The 26626-nt window shown below is 40.2% G+C and overlaps 1 protein-coding gene across 3 annotated transcripts; it reads left to right on the top strand.

Moving 5' to 3' along the window:
- Positions 1-3027: 3027 nt before the first annotated feature.
- Positions 3028-14983, top strand: Bub3 (BUB3 mitotic checkpoint protein). Of its 3 annotated transcripts, none has more exons than XM_020171778.2 (8): positions 3028-3168; positions 3516-3710; positions 4625-4694; positions 6591-6742; positions 9264-9422; positions 11602-11779; positions 12042-12258; positions 14460-14983. In XM_020171778.2, exons 2-8 carry the CDS (start codon positions 3516-3518, stop codon positions 14467-14469), a joined length of 981 nt encoding a protein of 326 aa, XP_020027367.1. In that variant the 5' UTR covers positions 3028-3168; the 3' UTR covers positions 14470-14983. The 3 variants fall into 3 exon arrangements, with proteins under 3 accessions (XP_020027367.1, XP_020027366.1, XP_073934234.1); XM_020171777.2 differs by lacking the exon at positions 14460-14983 and adding an exon at positions 13222-14453; XM_074078133.1 differs by lacking the exon at positions 14460-14983 and adding an exon at positions 13222-14453 and having other exon boundaries at positions 3095-3176.
- The last annotated feature ends 11643 nt before the right edge of the window (positions 14984-26626 follow it).

The following is a 26626-nucleotide window of genomic DNA, read 5'->3' as shown; positions in this document are numbered from 1 at the left end:
TAGACATTGGCGCAGTCTGTCTCGCACGTGGCTGGAGCTGCTTACTCCTCCCTCCTTTAGTGCCCCTAATCCTGATGCGGGCTGGGGCGCACTCCGGGGTGGAATCTAGATCCAGACCACGCAGGGGGAAAAGACAAAGGCGGGAAGACAGGCCTTGCTGCTGATGCGGCTGCCTTCTGAGAATGAGTCCCGCCAGAACGAGCAATATTGGGCTTGTCCATATCCGAACACACCAAGACATGGCCCAAGCTGTGCCTTGCTTCTCCTCTCCGACATAGGGCAAGCCGCAGCTCTGCTTGTATCTGGTAAAGCGTCCGCTTGTCGCCCTTAGTCCGGCGTGGCCCGCTTGCAGAGTCATGCACATTTCCTTGGGCCGGTGACATTGTTGCGCGTCCCGCGCCTAGCGGTGAGTGAATACCTAAAGGCCAAACTTCGGCCCAGGAGGGATCCGATGCTTGAAAGAAAGCGCTGGAGGCAAAGGCACTTCCCCACACTCTTTTATGGTTAACGGTTTACATTGTGCATGCCTAAATGGTTGGATCCCTGGCCAACACGCAACTGCTCTTTCTGAATTGAACCCTGAAGCTCGGCGGAGGCGTCCACGGACTTCGGTTCCCAGACCCCTGCAGCCGCGCGGAGGCTGGGATGGCTCTGCGCGAAGGCTGGGATGGCGCTGCGCGAGTCATGGAAATCGCAGCCTCTCCCTGGTTAGATTGCAGCCACCTGTTCTTGCAAAATGTCTGAAATGGTAGAATGAACTTGGAGGAGCCCGATAGTTCAGCGCTTAGAGGGGCGAGCTTATCTGTTATCTTGCCTCTGGCCCCTACTCTGGCTAGAGCCAGTGCAAAGGAGCTGGGAGTCCACAGCGCCAAGGCTGGATCTGTCTCTAGAAGAGAATGTATACTAAATTTTGGGTGGGTATAGAGAGAAAAGTGACGTGGATTCGTTTTCTTTTGATTTATTGTACACATATATTTCATTTCACTGAAGTGCTCTCCGCTAACGTTGTTATTTACTTATTCCATGCAGAAACACTCAAATTATTTCAAAGGAACTTCTTGTATAGGAGTCTTGTATCCACATCATTTTTGTATGTTTCAATAGATGGTGGTTTGATGATGGTTTTAATAGCGTTGGGTCACTCTTTATTCTTGCTTCTCTTCGAGTAGGCGATTTCCACTTAGTTTTTGTAGGTAGTTGCTCTTAAGATTTTAGGGAATGACCCTTTTCCGGTTTGTCCTATGTAGTGTATATTTCACTTTTTACTAACTCAGAAATTAGCAGTGATCCAACAGCTCAATCACTTTCTAGGAATTTCTCATTCTTACAGGCAACTAAGTATTACATACATGCACACACGACTTTGTATTTGTATCTAAAATGTGCAAGACTCCATTGTTGCCAGATTTCCTATCTCAAGCCTATCAATTCATTTGAATAATCAGCAAAATCATCAGTCTCCTTTCAGGCTCTAAACTGGATTTAAAAGATTGACGTTTCTTAAAACTCAAATCGAGTCCGGCTGCAACTACATGCCCAGAGGGACCTGAATCATACACACACTGGATAATGAAATACACTTAGATTTTATTAGTGGGTAATTTATGCTTAGAATCTCGAAACACTAATACAATTAAACGAACTGGGAGAAGGAACCAAATAAGTCAGGAGATAAAATTATTTAGCTAAAGTTAGAATGGAAATAAGGCACTGCATTTTAAATTTTTGAACTTGGCCATTAACTTGTTGAAAGAGAAGAGATAGAGAACTGAGTAGGAGGCCTGATAGAGAAGGACAGGAATATTTTAGCAGTAATATCAACGTAATAAGCAGAAGAGCTGTTGCTGTGTTTGTGCGTTGTCAGGAATCATAAGAAGTGTATCCAATTCAGAGTGTGTGAATGTCTAACAACTTTTTCTTATTAATGTGTCTTCAAAGTTAAACACTTTAACCCCGTCAATTTCTTCCCACTCCATACAAAATCAGATAGCAAAAGAGACTTTGTCTCTAAAATAGGCAGTGAAAATAGAGGTTATAGCATGGATTAAACTGAAACTTTTCAATAAGACTTTGAGGTACAAGAGTGTTGGTCGCTGCATTCTGATTATTGCTTTTCTTTCATGGAGATAAAATAATTTATTACTGAAGCAACCTTCTTGATCCTCCTATTTCTGGAGGAATCTAGAAACAGAAAACTGAGCAAACTGAGCCTGAAAGCTGTGGACTGGCAGGGCAGAGTGGAAGGGGAGGGGCTTATTGCTGTCATTTTAGGACCCCGTGATGAATCTATTTCTAAAGGAAGCTGTTTGAGGTTTAAAATATTGCAGAGTATTTGTTTCCCAGTCTGTGTACCCCTCCTGGAAGAAGAGTTCTTTCCAAGGACTGGACTAATTAATGCATCTTCGCAGAGCCTCTCACCAGGCCTGGCATACAGGGGACACTCAGTAAATGTGGAAAGATGGGATGGAGCGATAAGGCATAATAGAAATAAGGATCAGTTTCTACGAGATCAGTAGAACCTAAGACAATGAGAAACGTGAGACCTCGATTCATAGGCGCAAACTCCAGGAAAATGAGGAAAAAAAATGAACGCAATACTGTAGTTGCAAAGAACAAATGCTTCCTTCAATACTTGAGTTTTTGGTTCCGTTCACGCGCATATGCACGCCAAGAGAGGAGAACAATAATTTAGTATTAACCAACAGGGGATCCTGTGTCTGAGACACTGAGGGGCATCTTTCCTGCCTACTAATTCAGAGGCCAAGCAGGGCGGCTGCCTCAGGGAGACTACATTTCCCAGGGGGCCGTGCATGAGCGTGGGCGGGGTTGAGAGGCGCCATGGCACGACACTCCTTGGGAGTTGTAGTTTTCTTTCGTTCAAGCTTGACCGCCGGGACCTCCGTGTGGTGGTAAAACGAGACCACGTGATCGGAAAACCGCGGTTTCCCTTTGAGCCGGAACAGAATAACTGCGTCGACTGACCCAGCCGCAGAGCGGACCAATCGGCTGCTTAGAGTGAGCCGTTGGCGTTTGAAATAAGCCAATGGTAGGCCTGCGCCGGAGCTTCCTCTCCGCCTCCTCGTCCAGTCGTAGAGGCGTGGAGAGAACCGAAGAGGCGGCGGCGGCGGCGGCGAGCGGTTGAGACCTTGCTTCTGAGGGGAGCCCAAGGTACCGGGGTGAGACGAGGGGGCGCAGGAGCGGACTCCCTGGGAGCCATCGGCAGGGGAGTCCGTTTCGCTTCCATCGCTTTTCCTTTAAGACGGTTTGGGGCCATCGGCCCCGGCGGAGGGGAGGAGGCTGGGCCGGGTGCGGGCCGCGCTGGGCTTTGGAGTTGGGGCTCGGCGGTGTCGGCGGGCCGGTTGGGGCGCGGCGGGGAGGGAGAGGACGTGGGGGGCGGTGAGTTCCGACCGTGGCAGGCGCCGAGCCTTCGCCCGCGTCCTGGGCTGGTCCTCCCTGTTCCCCATATGGCCCGACCCTGGGTCCCTCGGGGACCCTGACTGCGGTCTGTTGTGCAGATGACAGGTTCTAACGAGTTCAAGTTGAACCAGCCACCCGAGGACGGCATCTCCTCGGTGAAGTTCAGCCCCAACACCTCCCAGTTCCTGCTGCTCTCGTCCTGGGACACGTCCGTGCGCCTCTACGACGTGCCGGCCAACTCCATGCGGCTCAAGTACCAGCACGCGGGCGCCGTCCTGGACTGCGCCTTCTACGTACGTGGTCCTTCCGCTCTTGTGCAGGGGGCAGGCGGGTCGTGCGCGCAGCCCCACCCGCCCCGGGGCAGGCCCTGCCGGGACAGGCCCTACCCGGGGATAGGCCCCTGCCGGGGACAGGTCTCTGCCGGGACAGGCCTCTGCCGGGGACAGCTGCTTAGCTGTTCTCAAACGCCCGCCTTGAGCCAGGGGTCCGGGTGGTTTCGTTTTTTGGCGTTGGGACAGTGAAAACGACGGAGACCCGGCCTTGCCTTTCTAGTTCAGGTGTAGGTAAACTTTCTTGGACTTGGTGGTGAAATATGCACCCAAACTAGTTTGGCTACCTTATTAAAAGGAACATTTGGCTGGGGTCATGGCTTAAGTGCCTGCCTAGCAAACAAGGAAGGTCCTGAGTTCAAACTCCAGGACCTTCAAGAAATCATATGTGTATATGTATATGCAGATGTGTTAGTTTACTTTGGGGTGGTGATCAGGACAAAGCAACTCTCCCTTCATTTGCTGGCTGATGGTAGTTTTTGTGACTACTTGTTTTTTTTTTTTTTTTTCTTTGGTGGGACCACGATTTGAACTCAGCTTCAGGCTTGCAAAGCAGGTGATCCGCTGCTTAAGCGGCACTTCCAGTCCATTTTGCTCTGGTTAGTTTTCTTTTTTGGAGATAGGGTGGGAGGGGGGGGTCTCTCGAACTATTTGCCCAAGATTGGCCTCCAACTGCAGTCCTCTTGATCTCAGCCTCCTAAGTAGTTAGGATTACAGGCATGAGCCACTGGTGCAGGGCAACCGTGTCTTATTTACAGTGATGGTCTACGTGTATCATTCTTGAGCATAACCTGAACTGTTGGCTGTAGAAGTAAGAATTTTGACCTACTTCCTAAAGCTGTATAACTTTTCAATGTTTGAAAACTTCTATTATGTAGGATCCAACACATGCCTGGAGTGGGGGATTAGATCATCAGTTGAAAATGCATGATTTGAACACTGATCAAGGTAACATGGTTACATGTTTTACTGGTTTTCTTTACGAATATATAGGGTGCGGGTACTTATTTAGGAGGAGTAGTAGTTGAATTGCTTAGTTACTACAAAGTAAAAAGTTAGATACAAGTAAAAAGTGGCTTGAATTTTTCATTTGTTTAAATGGTAGCCATTAAGTTACCAAAAGACATTGTGCATGCATTTTTTGCAGTAAAGTCCATTTTGATCCCCATCCTAAGTGTTTACAGCATTTGACTTTAGAAGTGGCTGGATCCCACAGTGGTGTATGATTTCAATAGGATTTTCCAGACAGTTGAATGTGTTAGGTAGGGCTGTCTTTCCAGGAGCTAATTTTGTTTAAACTGGAGGAGGGTACATTTTAAAAAATACAACATAGTCAATCATGTTTACATTAACTTGCTTGTGTACTTAGCAGTAGAGTATGTTTTAGTTGCATTTGCAAAAAACTTAAGAGGCCCAAATATGAAAAGATTTGCCAAATTTTTGTGATCTCATTCGTTCAGAGAAGAGACTGGAATGCAATCCAAATGCACGGAGCTCTCTGAGCATTTGTTTATCCTACATTCGACATAGACATACTTGAAGGAAATGGCAGAGCACAGAGATAGAACTACTTAGAGGCTGAGTTAGACAGTGGGAGGATATTTGGAGGGTGGGCACATTTCTCAGAAAATAGGTGTTCAGTCAAGAGGCTTTTGCATGAAAGTCACTTTCCTAGGTAACTTTTAATGCTCACATTTCGTTTTGTTTGCCTACAGTAACTTACCCTTTGTAGGAAAATAGCCTGCAGGTTTAAGTCCTGCTTGTTCAAAAGCTTGGGAAAAGCACACTGAGATATTTTCAGTATTGTAGATCATAATTTAGGAGAATTAGATGTTTATTCTCTGAAGATCCTTGCCAAACTTAATGAGATACTTTTATTTCTTCTTTAAATGATATACTTCTAAAAAGGTGACAGTATTTGAGAATCAAGACTATACATAGATATATTTGTATGTATGTATTGTGCATGTAATATACATATATGTGTTAAATATATAATGCATATGTATGTAATTTCTTTATATTTTGGTGCCCGGGGATAGAACCCAGGGCCTTGTGCTCTACTACTCAGCTACATCCTTAGCCCTGTGTTATTCATTCTTGTGTCCTTAGGTTGAGTGGTTTTTGGCACATACTAGATATTTATTAGATATTAATTGAGTGAATAAATGAGATAATTGAGATACTTGAAATTGATAGTAAGGAAATTACGTATTGGAAATTTGACCTACCATGAAAACCAAGTGGAATAATTAAAACCAAACATGGGCAATTAAAAGTTATATAAGAAGTGACTTTCATGCAAAAGCCTCTTCTGAGTGGATAATGTATGTTCACATCCTAGATCTCAATACTGTAACCAAATAGTTAAGTTTCCTATAAGCATTGGTTTAATGTTTAAGATGAATAGATGCTAAGATACAGGAGACCGCAGTTCTCCACTCATTTGTTCATTCAACAGGTGTTTTTTGAACACCTAGCATGTAACAAACTTTGCACTAGATATTGGCAAAGATACAGAGCTAAACAAAGTTCCTGATCAGAAAATCTAGAATCAAGTGAAAAAATTAACAAACATGCCACCATTGTAATGTAACTTGAAATTCAAGGCTGCCTTTGATATATACCATGGTAGTGAATCAAACTATGCAGTTTAAGGTGAATAGAAGGGAAGAGTAGCTTTTTATAGTCATGGAGAGATTTTGCTGTATGCAGACATTTCCAGTGGAGTCTGATGAGACAGTTTCATTACAGTTGAATGTTTCTTTAGTTCATTTGAGGAATCTTTGCTTAGTTGAGGTAGTAAAGCTAGGTTGTTCCCCCCCACCCCTCTTTTTCCAATAGAAAATCTTGTTGGAACCCATGATGCCCCTATCAGATGTGTTGAATACTGTCCTGAAGTGAATGTGATGGTTACTGGAAGTTGGGATCAGACAGTTAAATTGTGGGATCCCAGAACTCCTTGCAATGCTGGGACCTTCTCTCAGCCTGAAAAGGTAGGATTTTTTTTTTTTTTATTCTTCCCAGGTGTTAGGATCTTTGGGGTAGTTTCTTTTGGTGGTGCATGTTTGATGAACTTGCCATTGAATTTAGAGGTTAAGAATTGACAAAAAGTCTGTTTTATAAGCTGAACTGTATGGAAACACTTTAATGGAAAGAAAATGAACTTCTACATGTTGGTCTTTTTTCTGTCACTTGTTATACTAGTGCTGGAGAGCATGAGGGTAAAATGAACCTGCTCCTATCCTTTGACTCTCAGGACTGAGAAGCAACTCCCTGTCTTTCCAGAGAAGTCATTTAGTAAAGATTCTTGGGTTGTCTTAAATTGGATTTGACATGCCCAAACCAGAAAATGGGATGGGACATCATTCTTTTTCATTTGTGACCTGAGGTTTCATTTGAATTGACTATCGGTGAACTGGGTTATTGTTACAAATTTAATGAGAAAGATATTCTTATTCTGAGGTTTTAACTGTTTATAAATGCTGACAGATGTAATTTGAAGGCTCTTGGTGAATGGAGCTTTTTAAAACTGAAATTTTGTGTATTCTAAACTTTTGATTTGTGTGATGGAAGTGTAATTGAGCGTTCTTGATATATTCTTATCAGTTTATCAGGCGGCAGTTAATTTTAGAGATGGATTGTTTTAGCAATTTAAAGGTATCCTTCACTTGAGTCTGTAAATACACTATTCCGTTCCTGTTAGCTATCATTGTATATAGGAGTGCGTCCAAAGAGCCATTATTTTGCCACATCACAGTCGAATCTACTCCTGGCAAGACCTTTGTTCAGAATAAAATAATTGCATTGTTTCTAGTTTTGATTTATGGTTGTATGTAACATGTTAAGAACTGTGATAAATTGCTGACAGAATATCATATAATGGACAGCCACACTGAATCAAGCTGCTTATTGGTTCAGCAAGGTTCATTATGTCACCTTTTTTTAATACTTTCTTTGATAAATGTATATACCTAGTCAGTAGCATGACAGTGGTTTCCCTTGATTTATGATCAGTGGGGATAGAGAGCACTATTAGACGCTTGTATGTCACCTATATAGTAAAGATTTAAGGTAAAATTCCTGATGTGATTGTACCATTATAAATTGATCTCTTTCTGGATTTTGTGTTTTTTAAGTTTGTTACTTCACCATCTTATGTTATATTTCATTTTTTCTTCAAAACATTTTGCTTTCTGAATAAACTATGATAAGTCTTAAAATAGTCCTCATGTTTATATCTGCAAACTTTAAATCTATTACTTCAGCCTTTTTTAATTCTTATTTTTCTCTTGCTCACATTAGTTGTTAAATTTTGAAGTGAGATTGTAGAGAATGCTGTTGGGACATCGTATTGTACTCAACTTGATTCTTTTGGCTGGTGGTCTGTGCTTGACATAGTAGTGGTCATTAACCATATGGTTTAGTTACAGAGTGAGTGTTAAGATGTCTTGCTATGTCATTGGAACTCTACATTTATTATAGCAGTTTTTCAGGGTAGAAAATAATAGGTCAGATTAGAGTTAATTGAAAATAATAACCGCACTTAGATCTTAGAAGTTTAGATCTCAAGTCTAAATTTTTTTTTTAAACGATGTAATCAGGAAAATATTTTTGTGCCATCTTTTTCATGAATTTGGTACCACTGATCTCTAAGTAACATTTGGAAATCACTAAATGTTTTGCTTGCAGGAATCTTAATGATTTATTATAAAGTAGTTTTTGCAGAAATTTAAATATTAAAGAAAAGGAATCATAAGGGGGAAAATCCCAGGCACTTTAATGCATTTAGGGGATAGAATTTTAAGAAAATTTCCCCTAAAAATGAACTTCTGTTGTGAATATTGAGTATGATGTCAGGGCATAAAAACTAGCTTTGCTGTATGTCAGATTATTATCCTTGCCTTTTAATTCTTAGTTTATGTGCCACCAAAAGCAGCTAGTTAATGATGGCTCCCTCACTTCTCCTTGAAAGGCCTTTTATTCACTCACTGTAACAGCTGGGAGAAGTCAAGATTTTTAAAGAGTTGCAAAATGAAATCTTCCAAAAAGTGGTCAGGTCATAGAAAAATAACTTTGACAATGATCATTTTTGTGAGAAAGTTAGAGCTCGTTCAAAGGTATTTTGAATTATTTTGTGGCTTTATTGTCTCATTTTTTTTTTAATTTTTAAAGCACTTTATATTCTCTCTAAATTGAATAAGAAGACTGGGAAAATTGTGTGTGTGTGTGTGTTTTTTCAGTTATGAAGAGCATTAAGTCTTTAATTAAAAGTGCCTCTGCAGACTTAATTAGAATGTAAATTATATGGTACTTAGTGAGGTATTAACAATATCCTGGATTTGCTATTTTGTGTGAATTACTGTGTCTTCATACAATATCTAAAATTGGTGCCTGTTTTTGGGAACCTAATCAGCTAACTTTTTTATAGTTTTATGATTAGGTGGACTTTTAAGGTAAACAATGCCATTTCCAGGACATAGATGGTTTTTAGCAAGTTTTGGTCTTTCCTAAAAGGTGTATACCCTCTCAGTGTCTGGAGACCGGCTCATTGTGGGCACAGCAGGCCGCAGAGTGCTGGTGTGGGACTTACGGAACATGGGCTACGTGCAGCAGCGCAGGGAGTCCAGCTTGAAATACCAGACTCGTTGCATCCGAGCATTTCCAAACAAGCAGGTACTGATCCACACCCCCAAGCTTTTGTGAAATTTCAGAATAACAGAATGATAAAAGCCTTTTATTTTTGAGCAGGGAGTGTAGTGACTTAGAATTTGCTGGTAAGTGTATTCTTGTTTAATATTTTTGACTGCCTTGTATCACTGTTAATGTGTAACCCCGTTCTAGAAGAGATCTTCATGTTCAGAGCAGTTAAGTAATTGGCGTAGGATTAACCTGTGGTTTGAATAGATGTCTTCTGGTCTCGTTGATTCTGATGTTTGATAGAGATACTCTTTTATCAAATTTGTTTTTATCAAAAAAAGAGTTTTGCAGATCTTTCAATTTGCAAACTACTGAATTAAATCTGGAAATTTAGGTTTACAGAATTCATTATTTCCTTCACCACCCCCCACCCTGCCAGACAGGGTCTTGCCATGTAGCCCAGGCTGGCCTGAATCTTGGGATCCTCCTGCCTCATTCTCCTTAGTGCTGAGAATGTAGGCGTGCAGCTCCATGCCTGGAATTCTATTGGTTTCTGTAACCCTAATATTAATAGGTTTTTATTTCTGTCCACCTGACAATAAAACTTTTCAGTTTTTTAAAAAAGAACTCCACTGAGGTTAGAGAGGCAATGCTCTTTATACAGTCTCTTGAACCATGTCCTCAGTCCTTTATGCTGTAGTTATTTTTCAGGTAGGTCTCATGTTTTTGCCTGGGTTGACCTGGTCTATAATTCTCCTATTTAGGTGTCCTGAGTAGCTGGGATTACAGAGGTGTGCCCAGCTTCTTGGTTGAAATGAGGTCTTGCTAACTTTTTACCCCAGCTGGCCTGGAAACCTTGATTTTCCTGATCTCTGCCTCCCGAGTAGCTGGAATTTTAGGAGTAGCTGGGATTATTGGCATGAGCCACTGCACCTGGTTATGATTAACTCTTGATGTATAGATTGAGTCCCTTCCACTATCTTGAAAAGAGATTAGTTTATTCATTAGGGAGTTCCCTTCTCCCCCTAGTCCTTAAAATTGTGGTTCTTCTTCTGGTTGTATGGTCAGCTGCCATAGGATTTTTGCAAGAGGAAAGGTCATTAAAAATAGGTGTGTTTGCAATCATGGTTCCTTAATGGTTGTAGACTATGAAGCAAAAGCAGTTAAGTCAATCATTTTCTTGGCCCTTTGTCTCAAAAGTCCAGTACTTCAGTGTGGCAGTATAGCTCAGGTTGTAGAGCACTTGCCTAGCAAGCATGAGGCCCTGGGTTCAATCCCTATATTGCCAAAAAACCAGACAACAACAAAAACCCCAGTTCCTTTTTTTTTTTTTTTTTAAGTAAATGGGTTTAATTTCCATTGAGCATAAGGAATTTCAGTTAAGTGAAGCTTAAAAGAGATTTAAATATGTCATTAAAATATGTTTGCATTGCAAACATGTTTTTATATGTAAAAATTTCAGTAGAACTTCTTCCACTTTATAATGGAAGTGTAAAATAGGGTTTTATTGAGTTCTTTTTCTGTAAGCAGTTTTTAGTTTTCATGTTTTGAAGGATTAAAAAAATGAAGGTATAAAACATTTCATATCCACCATATTCGCTCTTTTTGTTTTAAGCATGTTATTTCAAAGAAATACAAGAAAAGGTTTAAAATTGCAAGCCACTTTGAATGTTCCTGAAAGTGTTTTATTTATTTATTTGCAAACTTGACTAGCTATAGAAAAGGCAAGAGGTGGAGGACTGAGATGGAAGACTGGTGTTCCAGTCGATTTGGATTATTGATGCTCCCAGTGAAGGAAACACAGTTCCTAACAGTTGTTAGAGATGAAGAGGCCATAGAACACAGACTGTATTTTAACTTGGGGAACAAATATTTGAGTCCCTGTCTGGATATGAAACAGATGATACTAAAACACTTAAAAATTCCTGCTCAGGTTTCACAAAACAAGTTGACATTTTTGATTGCAGGGTGCAAGGCAGTGATATAGTGAAGAAAGAAAATGATGATAGCCTTATTTTTTATAAAACACATTAATGTTTTTAGCTTTTTTATAGAATTGTCGTAACTATGTTATTTCATCTTAACACTTTGTAAAACCTGATTACTGTTCATTTCTGAAATAATTATCTTTTTTGTGGATTGAATTTGGAACTAGTGCTTTGTTTTTGGAAGGTAGATTTTACCATTTTTTTGTTCTTTGGTTCCCACGTGGCAGGGTTACGTATTAAGCTCTATTGAAGGCCGAGTGGCAGTTGAGTACTTGGACCCAAGCCCTGAGGTACAGAAGAAGAAGTATGCCTTTAAATGCCACAGACTGAAGGAAAATAATATTGAGCAGATTTACCCAGTCAATGCCATCTCCTTTCACAATATCCACAATACATTTGCCACAGGTAAAGTATAGCATGCTAACCTATATTAATTGATAAGGTTATAAGCCATTTATACTTGGGCAGAATTGCTTTAAAAATTTGTGCTTTTTTTAAATAAGTATTTATGGGAAAAATCTGGTATGTACTTGGAAAATGTAGCTTCTGTGACTTAAGATTAGCTATTAAGATAATGGTTATTTCTGTATCTGGTATTAACTATTTTAACTATTTTGGGTTTTCTGTTGTTTTTTCATTTTATTTAAACTGTTGAAATTAACTGCAGGTGGTTCCGATGGATTTGTAAATATTTGGGATCCATTTAACAAAAAGCGGCTGTGCCAGTTCCATCGGTACCCCACCAGTATCGCATCACTTGCCTTCAGTAATGATGGGACTACGCTTGCAATAGCATCATCATATATGTATGAAATGGATGACACGGAACATCCTGAAGATGGTATCTTCATTCGCCAAGTGACAGATGCAGAAACAAAACCCAAGTGAGTATGCTTCACCTGTATTTGAGCCTTTTCTTGCATTCAACCCAGTATTTATTAATTTTTCTAAATTCATGAATAGCATTGTTGATGCCTGCTCGATATTACAGCTGACTGTAGGGTTGGAGTTGATTTTATCTTGTTCTCCCAAGCTTTCAATATCCGTAGGTTGATAGACGTCTGATGGATAAAATTGTGCCTAGTTGTTTTGTAGAGAAGAATGTCAAACTCTCATTCTTCTTGAATAGGCTCTATTATTTGAATCTCTGGAGTTATTACTAGCTCATTGCTTCAAAATTAAGTTGAGGAATTCAAGAATAATTTATTTTAGTAAATTCTATTTAAGATAGAACTGCCAAAAATCTTTCCTCTCCACAGAGGTTGTTTCTATAATATTTACACAAAGTGAATGACCTTCAGGTCTTATTGGAAACCCAGAATAATATGGCCTTGTCTAGCATAGCAAATTTCCTTAGTTTTGAAATTTTCATAGATGTCTTTGGCTCCAGGTTGTAACTGTTGACTGAGAGGAACCATTTACATTTTTTTTTTTAATATCAACAGGGCAAAGCTTTTTACTTAATTACCTCTACCAGGCTTAAGAGAATATTGACACTTAGATATGTTACACCGTAAAAGTGCCTAGCCCAAGTGTCTTTGTCCTGTTCCCTATCAGGACAGGCCTGGAAGAAAGTCCTCAATAACTCTCTCTGGAGTAACTTGAATGTCTTCTGGATTAACATTGAAGTGGTACTCTTGCTCAGCTTGTTGGGCCCCTGTGAGGGAGCGGAGGATTACATGTTCAGTGTCACATATGCATTCACAGGTTTAACTTTAGAAAAACCTTGGAATGTGAGGCCTGTTGGATAAAGGGCTGTGTTTGCATTTATACTGTCACTTTTGTATCTCTTGTCCTGGACGGCCATTTTGATCTCATGCTGTTCTTTTTTTCTTTTGAACTTGTAGGTCACCATGTACTTGACAAGATTTCATTTACTTAAGTGCCATGTTGATGATAATAAAACAATTCGTACTCCCCAATGGTGGATTTATTACTATTAACAAAGAAACCAGGGAAATATTAATTTTAATATTATAAGAACCTGAAAATAATGGAAAAGAGATTTTTATTTTTTAATGAACACTTTCTTAAGTGCATGAGATGGTTTGATGGTTTGCTGCATTAAAGGTATTTGGGCAAACAAAATTGGAGGGCAGTGACTGCACTTTTCAGAATCAGTTTTGACCTTGATTTTTGTTTCCGCTGTGGAAATAAATGTTTGTAAATAAATAGAGGTAATAAAAATCCCTTTGCATTCTTTCTGGACCTTAAATGGTAGAGGAAAAAGCCTCTTGAGCCATTTATTTCTTTTGCTGGTTATAGTTGCTAATTCGAAAGCTGCTTCAGACTGCCTCATGAGGAGGTTAATCTACAATTAAACAATATTTCCTCTTGGCCGTCCATTATTTTCTGAAGCAGATGGTTCATCATTTCCTGGGCTGTTAAACAAAGCGAGGTTAAGGTTAGACTCTTGGGAATCAGCTAGTTTTCAATCTTATTAGGGTGCAGAAGGAAAACTAATAAGAAAACCTCATAACATCATTTTGTGACTGTAAACAATTATTTATTAGCAAACAATTGATCCCAGAAGAGCAAATTGTTTGAGTCAGTAATGAGCTGAGAAAAGACAGAGCATATCTGTGTATTTGGAAAATAATTGTAACGTAATTGCAGTACATTTAGACAGGCATCTACTTGGACCTGTTTCTATCTCTAAATGAATTTTTGGAAACATTAATGAGGTTTACATATTTTTCTTGACATTTATATAGTTCTCATGTCCATTTCAGTTGTCCAGCCGCTGGTGATTAAGGTTAAAAAGAAAAAAATTATAGAGAGAATGAGATTCATTTCAGTGTAATGCCCTAAAGCAAAGCACGAACTTCGCTTGGCCTATTCTAAGTAGTTCCAAATATATATTTTTGTTGTCAAAGTTTTATTTTGAATTTGAATTATTTACAAATGTATGTTTTTGAACAGGACTTAGACCTTTACTGAAGTGTCTTTTATCCACGATGTACTTTTCAGAAAATTCTTTTGATATAAGAGAAGGGTCTTACTTCTATTTTTTAAGTAAAAAATTTTAGTGAAAAACTAATGTAAGTCTGAACGAATCTTTTGAAATGTATTTTCTTCATTGCAGGTCCACCTAATCATCTCGTGAAAGTGGAAAGCTTTGTTTGCTTCCTACAAATACATGCTTATTCCCTAAGGGATGTGTTGTAGTCATTGTGGACATGTTATTTAGTATGTGGATTTCTTTGTTTTCTGTCTTACATGAAATTTGTCTGTGTACTCTTTAATGTCTTGTTCAGGGTGGGGAGTGTTTGTGTCCCTGTGCAGTGGTCTGAAGAATTTCCCCTCTGCCCCTAAGCAAGCCCGGTTACTGTTTGTGAGCAGTTTGAGCTCTTTTTGTAGCAAAACCCAAACATGTTATTTCCCTGCTGTCTAATAAATCAGAGATTCAAACCCTTAAATGTTGGATTTTTAAAATCTTGGTAATTAATGTAATTAACTACATAAAAAGGCTTCTGTAAAGCAAAACTCTTCATTAAGAGCATGTTGAAGATGACATTTTACCTTTAGGTCCATTTGTCTTGTTTAATTATGTCTACTGTGATGTATATTGGGGATACAGTCCTGAATAAAGTGATCTGTTGGAATTCAGCCATTTTTCTCATGCCCCCTGGGTGGATCAGCAGGGCCTTTGAGCCAACTGTGCAGCTTCTTTCAGGACAGGCACAGACTATGGCATCCTTTGGATGCCTTTTGGCACAGTGCTCTCCTAGTGGTGTCAGTGCCATAGAACTCATGCAGCTCATACATCCCTGTGCTGATGAAATCATCTTCATGCAGAGAGCTAAATGACAGGCCTTTCTGGACTTATCCATCAAACAGTAAATCAAAGCAAAGCCCTTGGGATGGTAAATAATGTAATAGCCAGGGACTAACTGATGGTATTGGTTCTTTGGTGTGATTATGTGCTTTTAAAAGTCATAACCACTTGGTTGAGAACAAAGCATAAATTTTAAACATTGTATAACTGAAAGAGAATTAATATGCTATTGTTAAAGGTAACCAAATTAAAGCCATGTTGTGGACCTGTCCTTCTGGTGATTGCATCTGGATGTACTTTGGTCTCTTCAAACCAAATGTGCCTCCCTGCCTCCCGTACATACTACTTAAGCAGCTCTTCTGCACAATTGCCTATTTATTATTGTAGCATCTTCTCTAATTACTCAGATGTAGTTAAATCTTGGCATTTTCATTGGTTTCCCTTTATGCTTATTCTTCATCTCTCTATCTTTTTCCTACTGCTACTATTCCCAGGGTCTTCTGGGTGGTGCTGCAGTCTCTAGTCTCTCCCCTGTCTTTTGTCTTCTAGAACAGCTGCTTTCAAGCATGTTAGCTATGACCAAAGTAAAAAATACATTCTGAACCACAGTCCAGAACACAAGTCGATACAGTATATGCAGCGGCAGACAAAAGATGCATACAGTATCACCTGCTCTTAATGTGATGATCTGATGTGTGCGTGTGTGTTTTCCTTTTCTTTTTTCCCTTTTCAGTGCTGGTTATGATGTTCTGAATTGACTTTTGCAACAAATGCATTGCCACCTGTAATTTGCAGAAACTCAGTATCTTACAACCTTTTTTTGTTTGTTTTTCCATAAACTTTTCATTTTTGGCAGTACTGAAGTTTGAACTCAGGGCTTTATGCTTGCTAGGCAGGCATTCTGCTGCTTGATTCACACCTCTAGCTCTTTGTACTCTTGATTATTTTGTAGATAGGCTCTTGCTTTTTGCCTAGGCTGGTCTGGACCGCCATCCTATTTTAAGCTTCCCTCTGTTGCTGGGCTTAACCATGCCTACCTATGGGTTCAGATGGGGTCTTACAGACTTTTTTGCCCAGGCTGGCCTCAAACTGTGATCCTCCCAGTCTCAGCCTCATTACTGGTGTGAGCCACTGGGCTAGGGTAACAGGCATGAGCCAATGGTGGTTGGCTTTTTGTGTGGGATTGGGGTTTAAACTCAGGACTTCGCACTTGCAAAGCAGGTGTTCTACTACTTGAGCCACACCTCCAGTTCATCTTTTTGCTGTGGTTATTTTGGGGATGGGTCGCCAGAACTATTTGCCCAGGTTGGCCTCAAACTTCAATCCTCCCTGTTTTAGCCTCCCAAGTAGTTAGGATTACAGGCATGAGACATGAGATGCCTGGCGAAATTTTTTTTTTTTTTTTGGCCATACTGGGGTTTGAACTTGGCCCTCGTGCTTGCTAAGCAGGCACTCTATCACTTGAACCTCTCTGCCAGCCTTTTTAAATGTGTGTGTGTGTGTTGGATATTTTCAAAATGTGGTCTCACAAACTGTTTGCCTGGTGTGACCTTGAACCTCTTTTCTCCTGATCTCTGCTTCCTGAGTAGGATTACAGGAGTGAGCTACTGGGCTCTGGCAAAACTTTTTTTTTTTTTATAATCATGCCATATTTGGAATCCCAGTGCTTCCCATTCTCATAGTAACCTTTCAGTAACTTCATAGAAGACTTGCTTCCAAAGTCTTCAGGTCATCAGGAACGGACTGTTGACTGTAGAGAATTCTCAGAATAGCATTTGCCCTTCCACTTGGAATCCTGATAAGTGGATGAGAAAAGGATGTCTTGGTGGCAGCAGTCTGTGCTTCTGAGTCCCACTGTAGAAACGTGAAGGTTATTAGCCCTCCTTATTTATCTGGGAAATCTAGGCTTTGTTGGGAGGGCTAAGGCCATACTGCCTAGTTTGGCCTTGGCACTCAAGCTTTTCATTGTTTTGCTTTTGTAATCTGTTAAACTGCAGTGTTTGCTAAGGCATTTTCATTTTCAGTGACAAAAGGATTTTCTGGTCAAACAAGACTAGCTTCGCTCTGTAAATCAGTGCACATTAGCCTTTGGGCATTTGGACAATTCTACCAGTAAAGAAGTCCTAGTAAATTTGTTTAACTCAGTGCTCCCAGATTTCTTTGACCCCCAAGTCCATCCCCTGCTCCAGTAATTTTACCTTTTGCTGTGATCAGGAAGGGCTGGGGTTCTGATATCCTACGAACTGCACTACTTAGCTGTAATTCAAACGCTTATGTTCTGGAAGTCTCAGTCTGCTCAGGCTTCTCTATCTGGATTGCTCGTACATGTTTTAATTCAAATCTTGCAAGATCTGTTTAAGGTCCCCTTTTCTACGATGCCTTCCATCCTTGTTGCAACTCACAAGTAAGCGTGCCATGTCTCAAAATGTGCTCAGAGCACCCTGCTTCTGTGCCTTTGGCAGTAGGTGCTCATACTCTCTGTGCTTTAACACTGTGCATATCTTGCTGCCCTGTTTGGATCAGGCAGGAACCACATCTTTTTGAATACTTAGCATATGAATGTTGGACTGCTTTAACGTTGCTGGTTGGTGCATGCTGTTTCTTTTTCAGAATAACTTGAAATACCATTTTAGAAGGTAGACACTAAAATGCACTTTGTGACCTTTGGCTTTGTTCATAAAGTGTTATAGAATTGCTAGGTTTATTTTAGAAAAGTTTAACATGCCTGCAATTAAATTACACCATCAGAATCCTATTATACAGTATGTCCAGCGTCATTGATGTAGGGCAAAATTATATATGCCAATTGTGTATATTTATGTGTATATACGTAATGTTTTGATAAATGTATACATTGCAAAAGGATTAGAATAACCAAGTGAATTAACATACCCATCATTGTGTGTAGTTGCCGTGTGTGTGTGTGTGTGTGTGTGTGTGTGTGTGTGTTTGCATGCATGTGGTGAGAATACTTAAGATACACTTAATTTCAAGTATACAGTTGTCAGCATGTTACATGTTAGGTCTTTAAAATTATTCACTTACAGTGGATATCCACTTTATTTTTTTAAAACATTTTGGTGTATATCCATTCTCCGGGATTTTCTCCGCTGTTTTTCCATAAATAAAAGTTTTTGTTAACCACATATGAAAATGCCAGGGTGGATGAATTTGAAGATTTTGAGATGGTATGACTGTATGGCCTGTATGACATTCACTTGGGGGGAATATCACAGATAGATTTGAAATAATAGGTGGCTGGCCACCCCCTAGAGCAGCTGAAGCTTGAGTGTAAGAGAGCCTATGACTGTGACCCAGAAAAGTCTGACCCTGGGAATTCCATGAATGAGTAGAAAATGACAGCATCACAGTTGGACCCTCTGTGTTGCGTGGGTGGTTGCTTAATGACGCCTTACCCACCCCCACCGTGGTACCAAGGTTTGACTTCAAAGCAAGACCTATACCACTTGATGACAGCCAGCTCTTAATGACAGTTTTGTAACTCACTTCACATGGGCTCCTGCTTTGTTGGCTGTTCTAGAGTGAAGCACTGCAGGTGTCTGTGTGTTTACCTCTGGCTAAGAGTGCTTGTGAGTAACACCAGGGGCCAGTTAGTACAGTACAAGAGTTTACAAAAATAGGTTCCATAACCTCTTCATGCACTTAACTGAAAATTGCCCACAATTTATTTTTTTTGTCTCAGTTTTAATGGCTACTTAATTAGTGTTTTATTATTTGAGCAAATTTTTAGTGCTTGCTATATGCCAGCCACAGGGTTAGTGTGATAGACAAAGTCCCTGCCATCTGTCCAAGCTTGGGCAGGGGGTTATGGCTGAAGCACAAGTATATATGACATGCTGTGGTTCTGTAGTGTGTCCATGTTGTGTTTTCAAGAACATGGCCATCCTTTGGTTCTCAAAACCCACTGCCCTGTTAGGAAGGGTGGCGGTTAAGTTTGGTGGTTGCTCTCATGTCTAAGGTCACCTAACTGGTGACACTTATGACACACAAGTACTGTGACAACTTAGGTACTAGGAAATGCAGTCTGGCAGAAAACCCCTGTTAAAAACTTTTTGGTTGATAAAAGAGGAAGGAGCTTAGGTGCCCTGTCAAATCTTCAGGCCTTCATGGGCATGGCTTATCACCAATCCAGAGTCCAGTCTGCTAGTTTACTCAGTCACGCAGTGCACATCTTTGAATCTGGCTTTAAATCTGACTTCTGTGCTTGATTCCTTGCATTACTAATCAAATTAATTTCCGAGTCTTAGTTTCCTCATCTGTAAAATGAAGGTAATACCTAGTGTATGGAGTTATGAACGAATTGTAAAATATTTATGAAGAGCATCTGACACAATGAATAGCAAATCCCTCCTCTCTTTGGAAAAAAAAAATCAAACTGAGGGTGTGGCTCAGTGGTAGGGTGCTTGCTTAGCATGTGTGGGACCTTGGATTTGATCTCAGCACAGGGGGAGTGGAGTGGAAGTGGGAATCCATCACTCAAATATAATCACTACCTAATTTTTAGTTTTTTGCATAAATTCATGTATTTCTCAGCTGTTAGAGTCCTAGCTATTAAATATGTCAGTATATTTTAAAAATATTTATGGGAGAGGGTGGGGGAGGGGGGCAGGGGGAGAAATGACCCAAACAATGTATGCCCATGTGAATAAATGAGTAATAAAAAATTAAAAAAATTATGAGACGAAAAACAGCTATTTTAAACATCAAAAGCTCAAGATGACATTCATAACCCACTATATTTTAAAATGTTAAATATTTCATCTTCAATTTTTTCTTTTTTGGTGGTATGGGTTTTGAACTCGGCCTCATGCTTGCTAGGCAGGAACTCTACCACTTAGCCCTTTGCTTTAGTTGTTTTTCAGATAGCGTGTCCTGCTTTTGCCTGGGGCCAACCTGGACTGAGACCCTCCTACATATGCCTCCCACAAGCTGGGACCATGGGTGTGCACCACCTCGCCCAGCTTGGTCGAGATGGGATCTTGCTAACTTTTTGCCTGGGCTGGCGTAGAACCACAATCCTGATCTCCCATCTTCTGTATAGCTGGAGTTATAAGTGTTTGCCACCATGGCAGGCCTCATCTCCATTTTAAGATAAGACTGCATATATTTGGAACCTCATTGTACCCCTCTGTCACCTCATTCCTATTTTTTATTTTTCTTAAGTACTCTAGCCATTTATGCTTTCTATGCACATGTTTTGAATTTTTGAAAGTTTGCATATATGTTACAGTTTGTCCCAGAGTGAGCCTGTCCCCATTCAACTCAGGTGTGACTGATAAGGATATGTGAGAAGGAAAGGGGGTGAAGCTACAAACAACTCAGCAGCAGCAAGGTTATGTGGTGGAGTGGCTCAGCTGAAAGCCCCTTTCTCATAGATCAGCCTCCATTACAAAAGGAATGACAGTTAACTGTGACTTGTTGGGTCTTTCAAGGGTGAAACAGCATAACCTAACCAAAGTTATTCTTTCCCTTCCAGGAAAATGTGTGTTAATATCGAATAGATTAGATGTATTAAAATATCACATCCATGTTGTCATCTGGGAAACAGATAGCTTTAGTTTCTTGGTTCTACTCCTTTGACTCCCTCCCACTCACCCCCAGTCTTTGAAATGTCTGTGCTCATCTTTCACTTGGGGAAGTACTGACTTAAGCTTTTAGGAGTAGTTAGAGCAGTTTCCTTTCAAAATGGCACCTGCCTACGTTGCTTTGGAACTAGTGATAAGAGAAATGAAAGCTGCTGCTCCCGGTGGCGACAAATACCGATTGGACCATCGAGTACAAAGGCACTTTCCCCTTGATCAGTGGCGTGCTGTAATAGGGCTTTCATTTCCAAGGATGCCCACAGAACTTGTCCTGGGGTGGTTGTAGGGCACTGGCTTCTTGGGAAGCATTTTGTGTCCTGATGGGAGGAAAAATCTGAAGATAAAAACTAGATTCTACTATAACTTATAGAGGACTGAAAGGAGAACATGACATGAGTTAGCCTGTTTAATATAACTCATGATTTGGCAACTGGTCTTCAGAACTTATTTTAAATGAAAAGCAATTGATTTGATTTTGTTGTTTTATTTTCCGTGAATACACTACTAGTGGTATGACTTTCCAAATTACTTAACTTGAATAGAGAGATGGAAAAAAGAAATGCATTACTGACCTTTAACATAGCAGCATGTCAGGCTTTAGTAATTGAAGGTTCATTTTCCATGGTTTATTTCACTAATTTCCCAAGAAACACTTTTTCACCTCTGACCACACTAGCCAACTATGTGCAGTTAACACAAACCTGAAGAAGCCATACACATTATACCTACTGGTTTCAGAAGCACCTAAGTTTGCTTTTCCAATGTAATGAAGTACCTTTCATCCGCTTTATAGGACTCTGTTATAGGCTATTGCAGTAATTTAAAACCTATGTACCTAGACTCCTGACCTTGTTATAACATCACTTTATAATTCTCAAAATACTTGGCTCTTGAAGATTTTCTTAGCACCAGCCATGTATTCTTAAAGAGCCCAATTTGTCTTCAGTGTTACATTACCCATATCTCCTCTGTTGCTACAACCTAACATTCTTACTGAGCTGCCTGACAACTCTCAGTTCTTTCATTACTTCACTGCTTACCACGGAGTTCAGTTTATTAGCATTCCTTGATTTAAAAAACACCCTTGCTTGAGATAATGACAGTGTACACCTTTGTCAAGCTTTGGAAATAGAAGGAGCTCTCTTGCTATCTACTAAGACAGCAAGTATGTAAGATTGCTAGGGTATTCCCATGTGTGACTCTAGTATAAATGTGATCATGGACAGCCATACCAACAGTTAGCCTGTCAACATGCAGCTACAAGCAGAAGGCTAGAATGAGCGTTGTCTATGCAAGCTTGGTACCAGGTGGCTTGGTAGTCTGCTTATTTTATATTAATAGAATGTGTACTGGTAAGTGTTGGGCTTTACCTTTGCTTTGCAGTAAGACATACCAGACCATGTCACATGTACTGTACTTGTGCTGCCAGTCATTACCCAGGGTTTTGGTTTTGATTCTGATCTGAAGCTGTTATGTATTTGGTCTCCACCAACACAACATTTGTCATAACTTGACTACAATTTAACTCTTGGTTAGTGAATTCTTTTCAGAGATTTACACATTGTTAATAGTAGTAATGATACTTGATGTATACACTGCCTTGAAACTTGAGTAGTTACGCCTGTTACTGAACTTGAATTTGAAACAAGTTGACCTAAGACCTGCATTCTGGTGGTTCAGGAAAACCCCATGGAAACATGCAGAAAAACAAAACTAGCCTCTTTGGATTAATTGGGAAATCAGGACTAATTCAAAATTTAAATTTGAAATTTTAATTGATTTAAGGTAAAATTTTTAACTTGGCCTCCAGCCAAAATTTCAGAAAAGCTTTTTTCTTAAATGAAGCTATGACCCCACCCAAAAAGTAGGAAAAAAATGACCCCCAAATAAGTAGAACCCAGAGGAGAAGATTGTTTCCTCTTTTAGACAGTGCATGGATCTGTCAGACTAATATTTCTGAAAAACTTCATCTTTTTAATCAAAACTGATTACTCCCTGATCAGAGTTTCTTTGTGGAGTGGATCAAGTGAAAAAATTAGAGGAAGTGTTTTCTTAATACTTGTTACTGCAAGCATCTAATAGGTTTGGAATTATGGAAACAAATAGGTTTATAAAAGGCTTTACTTTCTGGCAACTGAAAAAGAACCTGGCAGGAGAGAGGAGAATATCTTGGATGGTGTGACAACCATGCTCTTAGTATGAATCTATAGTATTCATGTATTATTTTGGTGAGAAAGGGATTAATCTTATTTTTATTAGCCCTCCAGAAATATGTCAGGAGTTGGAAACTCAAGAAATCAGTTTGAAATAAGCCTCCTTTGACCTTATATTAGAACCTTCTGGATGAAGGGCATTCCAACTCTTGGACATCCAAAGAATCAAGATCTAAAATTTCTTATGGACTGGCTTGCTATTGAATGCTGAGGGCCTCACAGAAAGCATGTAGACATGGACATTGTTCTAATGGAACCATCCATCACTGCCAACTACTTGCTGGAAAAAATATTAGGGGTCTTTCATGACAGCCTCCATAATCCTTAGGGATTAGAAGCCTGTGCAGACTGAATGTGCCAATTGCTATGACATCGTCTCTTGGCCACTGCTTCAGGTAATCATGAAAGGTCTGTAATTCAGAGCCTGTGGCCTCTCTTTTTTTCTTCTGCTCCTCTCTCGTTATTCTTTCCCTTCTTTCCTTCAGTCAATAGCCAAACAATAAAAGGCATTTGTGCAAAAGTTGACTTAGGAAGATGTGGTCATTGGCTGGTGGGTTTTTGAAATAGATGTGTGAGGTACCATTGTACCATTTGTTCCAGGTGGTGGTCTGTGGCAGTGGATAGATTAGCCCATTGCATGCCCACGAGCCAAGAGTTGGACCTGATCTAGCATGTGCATGTTATGAAGTAGCTGGGCATTTTGAAGACACAATGACAAAGCTCATTGTATATCCAGTACATTAAAGCCCTAAAACATGCTTTGTGGAGGCATTTTGCCAGACGGTAGTTTAGGAAATGCTCTTATCCTCACTTCTGGGCTCTGCTCAGGTTTAGCTGAACATTGGGTTTCAAAGGACAGTGTGTGTTTGAGGAACATGACTAGATGTGAAAAAGTACATCTTAATAAGGTAGCTATTTGGATGGTATATAGATTTTTCTGGATCTAATAATTTTGAAAAGAGGGAAATATTAGGAAAATGCTGTGAGCTTGTTCTTGAAACAAAATTTCTACCCTGAAATAAGATTTCATAAGAAAATGTTGAGTAGTGGAAAACAGCTTTAGTCTTCTTGTCTGGAGACATGTTGCTTGGGAGATCATGTTTGAAGACCTTGAGTTACCTTCTGACCATATTTCAGTCATGGCTTTAATCACATCCTCAGCCATTTGAATTATTTAGCATCTTTTTGAAATTACATTTTTTATTCCTAATTATATGACAAAGATATATACCATGAAATATTTATCATGTAATTATGATTAAAATGTGCAGTCTCCCCAAAGATGTGAATTATCACTTTTACGTATTCTATAATTAAAGGAGTCTGGTAGACTGCTGGGTCAACTTGGTTAAGCTGAGAACTACGTTTCCCAGCATCCCCTTCCCTGTATGCTTCTGGGTCAGAGTTGGCCCAAAGGGGAACATATACAGACTGGGAAAGCTGAAGAAAAGCAGTGGCTTTTCTCCCTGGGGTTTCTTCACTATAAGGTGCAGAGGTGGGTGGTTCCAGGTCCCCGTTGGGTTCCCATATGTCCTTCTCCTCTGCCCTGATACCCAACTACAGCCCATAGCCTATTGCCAGAGGCTTCACTGCAGACTCATAGGACATTAGCTACCCAGAGGCCTCTCACCAGCTCCCCTTTGCAGCCCTTTTGGTGGGACATGTCTGCATTCTGATTGACTGTTGGTGACTGCTGATACCCAGCATTCCTTCCAGACCTTCACCACTCTCCCCACCCAGCTCTGCTCACAGCTGTATGAGGCTGGATTCCTATAAATAAAGCTCTGTTCCTGTGTCACCTCTGTCTCAACCCTGACTGACACAGGAGTAAGAACTAGAGGAAGTGTGAAGTCTTTTTCAAAAGGACTTCCGTTCTTTCAAAGCCTTTGCTTTCTAAGTTGCAAAGGGCAGGTGTTCAGAGGTGGATGAAGGTGCTAAAACCTTTCTGGTGTCTGTAGTCTCTAAGACATAATGAGATGTCTTTTTTTATGTGAAGATGACTCTTTTGACCCACAACTGTTTCTGAAGCTGGGTTTATGCTGATCCAGAGAAATTCAGATTTGTGAAACCACCTAAACAAAATCACTACTACTCACTACATGTCCATTTCTGTGCTTTGTCCCTTCCTTCTTTTCTCCCTGTAGCATGAATGACCCTGGTGCTTTTAGATGCAGCAATAGGGATTTTTAATTAGAGACCCAAGTTTAGCTAGACCAGGAAGACAGAAAATTCTCATCTTCATTCAGGTGCATCCCTAATGAGTGAAGCTCATGGGTCACCAAAATATTCCCTTGTGGGTCATTTTTTGTTTTCCTAACAAATTCATCAATTTGTTTATTCATTCATTCATCTTTTTAACCTTTGACATAGCATTGAGCTTAAAAGAGTGGTCTCTGTCAAATTTGAATGTAGGTACTGTTACTCAACTATGGAATTTGAGGCTATTATTTAACTTATGAGCCTCTTTCTTTCTTTTTTTTTGTGGTACTGGAGGTTGAACTCAGGATCTTGCATTTGCTAGGCAGAGACTACCTGTTGAGCCAAGCCCCCAGCCATTTTTGCTTTGCTAAGTTTTGAGATAAGGTCTCAATTCCCAGGCTGTCATGGACCTGATCCTTCTATTTGTTCTTCCTTGTACCTGGGATGACTGATGCTTGCCACCACTTGATTGAGATGGGGTCTCTCAAACTTTTTGCCCTGGCTGGCCTTGAATGGTCTGACCTCTTACCTCTGCCTCCTGAGTAGTTAGGATTATAGGCTTGATTAACTGCACCCAGCCTGAGCCTCAGTCATTAAGTAGTGAAAATAATAGCATCTATTTCATAGGGTTGCTATAGGGATTAGATGAGATAACAAAGTTATTAGCACAGTGTTAATTGCTTTTATTATTCAAAGATGGATCACATGTAACCCTTGTCTTCAAGACAGTTATAGGTTACTGGGGTGCAGCATGCATATAAGCCAGTCAAGTAGCATGAGGCTGAGAGGAAGGAGACATTAATTAGTGCCATTCAGAAACAAGCCCTCTTTCCTCAACCTTAAGTACACTCAAGTGCGTCCCAAAGTTACCCAATCATTTTTAGTTCCCCTCATATCATTTCTTTTGAGTTGTTACACATTTTTGTATTTCCTCCTTCCCTTTTATTGTTTTCTCTTAAGTCTAGAGGTATAAATGATGAATATTAATTGGGATACATACAAAATTTAAATATACTGCATAACCATAATCATTGTTAAAAACATCTTGCCAAGTATCCCTTTCCTATAATGTTTGCATAGGGACTTTTTAGTCCTGGGCCCAGTCCCTTCCCTGAGATGATATGTAAAGCTACAGAACTGCATACATGACCCCTCCTCATCCCCAACATCTCTAGAACACTTAAGTGGACTTTAGTTGGAGACTTGACTCAAGAGCATTAGGTTTTGGTTGGACTGAGGATAGTGATCTTGGACTTTTGCTGTCCTCAAGAAAAATTAGCTGGATCAACTGGAATTCACTTCCAGGCCAATAATGAGACCAAACTCTTTGGTGGTGGGCTCCACAGTTGGATGGGGGATTCTATAGAGTTTGGGGCTATAGGAGCCACTTCTGGTCCACGTGCAAGCAGGTAAATGGAGGAGAAGGAAGCAGAGGTGTGTTTTGTAGAGCAGAGACCAT

The sequence above is a fragment of the Castor canadensis genome, chromosome 7, assembly GCF_047511655.1.
Source record: "Castor canadensis chromosome 7, mCasCan1.hap1v2, whole genome shotgun sequence".
NCBI lineage: Eukaryota > Metazoa > Chordata > Mammalia > Rodentia > Castoridae > Castor > Castor canadensis.
The sequence above is the reverse complement of the archived record's forward strand: the minus strand, read 5'-3'. Positions and strand labels throughout refer to the sequence as shown.